General features: G+C 47.9%; 1 protein-coding gene across 1 annotated transcript in view; it reads left to right on the forward strand.

Moving 5' to 3' along the window:
* Nucleotides 1-5000, forward strand: part of sema4gb (sema domain, immunoglobulin domain (Ig), transmembrane domain (TM) and short cytoplasmic domain, (semaphorin) 4Gb) — a 44655-nt gene that overhangs the window by 15980 nt on the left and 23675 nt on the right. The window contains exon 3 of the mRNA XM_030341098.1: nt 3297-3445. Within this exon, the coding sequence (XP_030196958.1) occupies nt 3297-3445 (149 nt within the window). The remainder of the gene's footprint in view (nt 1-3296; nt 3446-5000) is intronic.

Genomic DNA, 5000 nt, shown 5'->3' on the forward strand with positions numbered 1-5000 from the left:
TTTCTAGTACCGCCTCGCTCTAGGTTCCAAGCGGCTGAGCCGATGCTAAAAGGTGACGTCGGCAGACGGCCGGCCACTGATTGGCCAGAGAGTGTGACGAAGTCACGAGAGCGACATGGCAACCATGCTGGTAACAGCCATAGCAGCGCCGCAGCCAACATATTCCACTTCTTCAACATGCCAGCTAATAATACGAACACGAATACCATCGCATCGATGTTCTCCATTGTTGTTATGTGGGTTCTGTCCATGTGTGGGTTACGTAGGTGTTGTTTGCGTCGCGTACAAAAATACGTCACGGCCCTTTCGCGCAGCCGACCCCGCCCACGTCCCGGAGGTACTATTTGCGGTGGAAAAGGACCCGCGCTGCTACCGTGTCGAGTCGTGTCGAGTCGTGTCGTGTCGAGTCGAGCTACATGTGCGGTGGAAAAGCGGCATTATACTTCATTCATCTTCTCAGTCTTACCTTCATCAAAGTAGAACACCTCTGCTACCACGAAGAGCTGAAAGAGACTCGCGCAGATGTTGCGTTTGCACGACGAGATTGACAGGCGGGCCTATCGATCTTGTCGTCGAAACACAACATCTATTCTTGTCTTGGAAACACAAGATCTGTGCGAGTCTCTTTCAACTCGTCGGGGTAGTAGTAGAAGCAGAGGGAGGAGGAGGTCTTCAGGGCAGGACAGGGCGGGGTTGAGCTTGAGGTCTTCAGGTCAGGCCAGACAGCTTTATGCTGAAAGGAATGATGCACGTTGTCATAAGAGGGATCTGAGTCATAAGATGAGTGGAATAGTGTCTGAAGCCCTGCTCCAACACACACACACACACGCACGAACACAAACGCACGCACGCACGCGCACACACACACACAGACACACACACACACACACACACACGCACACACACCCACGCACGTACGCACGCACGCACACACACACACACACACACACACACACATGCACGCACGCATGCACGCACGCACACACAGACACACACACACACACACACACATGCCCAAACACACACACACGTGCACACACACCACGATAAACGTTGTAAAGTGACGTTTAGCGGCCATCAGTAATAAAAGAGGCTGTATTGATCTTCCTCGTATTAATTTACAGCCGCGATGGGGTGCGTCCCGGTGGCTCAACGGGTCGATGGCGTACCATTAAGGCTCAGTCCGGATCAGAGCGACGCGGGTTCGATTCCTGCCCCGTGGTCCTTTGCTTCATACCCTCCCCTCTATCTCCCATACCTTCCTGTCTACCTCCCTCTCTAATAGAGCATACAAATAAATAAAAAAAATACATTTTTACAGTAACGATACATGGTGATCTAATGGACCTTTTTGGCCGTTACCTCGGGTTTAAGCAGAAGGGTTAAGAGCCCCAGAGGGTCAGCCAGCCATCCGATTAGCCAGCCCCCACAAAGCTCCTGTATCGAGGGCAGAGTGGGCAGCACAGTTACCACCTGGGAACCCGATATCATTCAGTCCCTACTTGGCCACGCGGCATAAAACGTCGGCTAATCCCATTCACTGTGATTAGCTCTGCTTTTCACGACTTGCGTTATTTTATGGCCCCACCGGATGCAATAGACTCTAGAGTACCCCGCTAAGCTAGCGTTTGGGGGCTCGCAACATTGCCGATGTGGGCGCTTTAAACGGGGGAAATTAAATCCTAACATCTGCCACTGCTCACAGAATGTGGTTTATCAAATAGCCCGTTGCGTGGCAAAGTATGTGCTTTCGCCCCTGATTAAACTTTAATTCAGTTACCTGGAGTTCAACTTCGGTCATACCCACCCAACGCGCTGTCGACCGTCGCCCCAAGCCCCTTTGTGCTGCGCGTCATCATGTCCAGGTTAAGGGTTCTAGTCTTTGTTGTCTGCCATGGGAGACATTTTTAGTGGACTAAGAGCTTTAGCAACATATAATATAACAGAAAATGTGGAACTCCGTACAGATTCTCTTCTCTCTAGGAACGTAAATACAAAACTACACCTAATACAACAGCCCTCTTGTTGAACGTTCATTTTCAACGTGGGTTTACAAAAATAGCAAACATTTTCTTGCATAACGGGTCCCTAAAACAACTAATACAAAGTGAATGGCTACCGTCCAATTCAAGTAGCCATTCGCTGCACAATTGCACCATTCCATCGGGGCCAATGGCAGCTAAAAATATCCACAAGAACTCCTTCAGCCCAAGTGAAAGCAGTTTCCTTCCACTCAAGGTAGAAATCTGCTCAGACATCTTCATTGTTTTGCAGAGCCCCTGTTACTGCACCATGATGGTGAAACGCTTTTTAACGTGTTAAACGTCTCTGGGTGGCGATGTGTATTTGGCAATGTGCTTACGTCAATGCAAAGTGAAGCAAAAGTCAATTTTCAAATTTCTTGTGGATCATAAAGTTATGACGTATTGTATTGTGTACCCTCCTCTATAGGAAGGCTTTCATTTGTTTTAGTACATTTCCAGTCAACTTTTTATTGGTAAGCTAAGGTCCCCTATTATACCAACAGGTGTGAGTGTGTGATTAGCCGTTACAAGCAGTCTCGAAAATATGCCTCTTCCTAAAGTTTTAGTGACCAAAAATGGCCGTGTCCACCTAGATTGACTGTACTCATCTCGGATAGATGAGCAACGTTTGCACTCACACCTGGTGATAAAATATGGGACCTTTAAGCTCTTACTTGTTTGTTCTATTTCAGCACTGTTCAACACTCTCGGATTTCTTAAATAAAAATAAATCTCCACAGTTACTGCACCATCATGGTGAAACGCTTTGTAAGGTTCTAAGTGCCTTAGTGGGTGTCCATATGTCTAATGCGCTTATGTGTTTATGTCCATGCAGAGTGAAGCGAAAGGCAACTCTTCTGGACCATTAAGTTACAGTGTATTGTATTGTGCAACCTCACCTTAAAGACCCTCCTATATAGGAAGGCTTTCATTCGTTCTAGTAAGTTTTGAGTAAACTTTTTATTGGTTAAAGCTATAATACCACCAGGTGTGAGTGTGATTAGCCTTTACACGCAGTTTTGAAAATATGCCTCTTCCTGTGTTTAAGTGACATCACAAGTGGGCGTGTCCGTCTAGATTTATGAATAGATGAGCAACGTTTGCACTCGCACCTGGTGATTGCAAGCGTCAACCACCAGCTGAAAACAGGGCTGTTTTCAGGGCAACACTCTCGGATTTCTCCATTGAAAAATCCCTTTCTAACAAAAAATGAGTCCTCATTCATTCTGACGCATGCCTGACGTCTCTGCTGCCCCCCCCCTCTGTGTGCAGGTGTCCTAGGCCGCCAGCGCTTCACAGGCTCGGTGCAGAACTACAGCACCCTGCTGCTGGACGAGGGGGCCGGCCTGCTCTACGTGGGGGGCAGGGGGGCCATCTACGCCCTGGACACCGCCAACATCTCTGCACCGGCCAACGCTACGGTGAGCACCTGGGGGGGGGGGGGGGAAGGGCGTCAGGGGCCCTTCTCTCTGATAGGCCGGGAGAGGGGTTCATGAATTGTTGCGTTAACCAATCCGTCACAACTCGGTGTCCACCGTCTTACTTCCTTCCCCGGTTTTAATCGAGAGAGGATTAAATTCAGGACGATAAATCTTTTAGTTTTGAAATTGTTTTGACAAAAGCATTATCCGAAACATGAGACGGGAACGGATATCCCTCTACCGGAAGATTTCTCCCTCTCTCGCCTTCTGCCGATGGAACTGAAAGCCCCGCCCTCTCTCTCACCTTCCACCGCTAAACCAATGAAACTAAACTCTCTCTCTCGGCTATAACGCTCATCTGGAGCGTCCCGCTCAAGGCCTGTCCCGTGGTGAGAGGAGAACACGGTTAGGAACAAGGTTAACCCCTGTCTGTCTAGCACACTACTACCTGCCTTGGGGACATTGTTTTTTTTGGTTCTCCTCTTAAAACCGATGAACATGTAACCGCTTAAGGCACAGATTACACAGTGTGAACTCTTTCTAGATGCTGTGGGCGACTGTTATGTTAGGTTGTAATGTTATGAATAGAAACCGAACGTTTTGCCCACTGCCTTTGCATCACCGAGCGCCTTCCTCTCTCCTGAAGCTAGCGCGGCATGGCTTTTGGCAGAGAGCCCTCGGTTCCCTGGGTTGGAAAAATGTAAACTCAAGAAGAAAAGTGCCTCATGTCGTTGAAGGTTTAGGTGTAGATGTTCGCTTGTTGCTTTGCTTAAGTGGAAAGGCACAAAGTAAGTGTTTATAGCAGGCTGTAGTACATTTTCTTGAGTTTGAGCGTGATTCAGCACAGTGACTTTGGATTCTTCTTATATCACTGCGGCTATTTGGACTAAATGGAAGCAGGACGTTTATTACTGTTAGAATGGGACTTGCTAGCATATTCGGCTGCACAGCCAGAACAATTAAGAGACACATGCAGTGTCCATTACTCATAATTTATTACATTTCTTCCCCCTCACTTTCTGCTCTTGTCCTTGCTTATCCGTACCTCATATATCTTTTGCTCACTGTCTCTCTCTGTCGATCTCTCTCTATCCCTCCTTTCTCTTTATCCCTCCCTCTCTCTCTCTCTCTCTCTCTCTGTTTCTTCCTCTTCATCTTCCTCTCTATCTCTCTCTCTCTCTTTCTATCTCTCGCTCTCTCTCTCTCTGTCTCTCTGTCTCTTTCTGTCTCTCGCTGTCCTTCTCTCGCTCTCCCTCTCTCTCCATATCTCTGTGTCACTCTCTGTGTTTCTCTTTTCTCTCCCTCTCTCCATTTCTCTTTGTCTCTCTCTCTCTCTCTCTCTCTCTCTCTCTCTCTGTTTCTATCTCTCTCTCTCTCTCTGTCTCTCTCTCTGTTTATCTCTCTCTCTCTCTCTCTCTCTCTCTCTCTCTCTCTCTCTCTCTCTCTCTCTCTCTCTCTCTCTCTCTCTCTCTCTCTCTCTCTTTCTCTCTCTCTCTCTCTCTCTCTCTCTCTCTCTCTCTCTCTCTCTCTCTCTCCATTTCTCTGCGTGTCTCTC

The sequence above is a fragment of the Gadus morhua genome, chromosome 18 (assembly GCF_902167405.1).
Source record: "Gadus morhua chromosome 18, gadMor3.0, whole genome shotgun sequence".
Lineage (NCBI taxonomy): Eukaryota > Metazoa > Chordata > Actinopteri > Gadiformes > Gadidae > Gadus > Gadus morhua.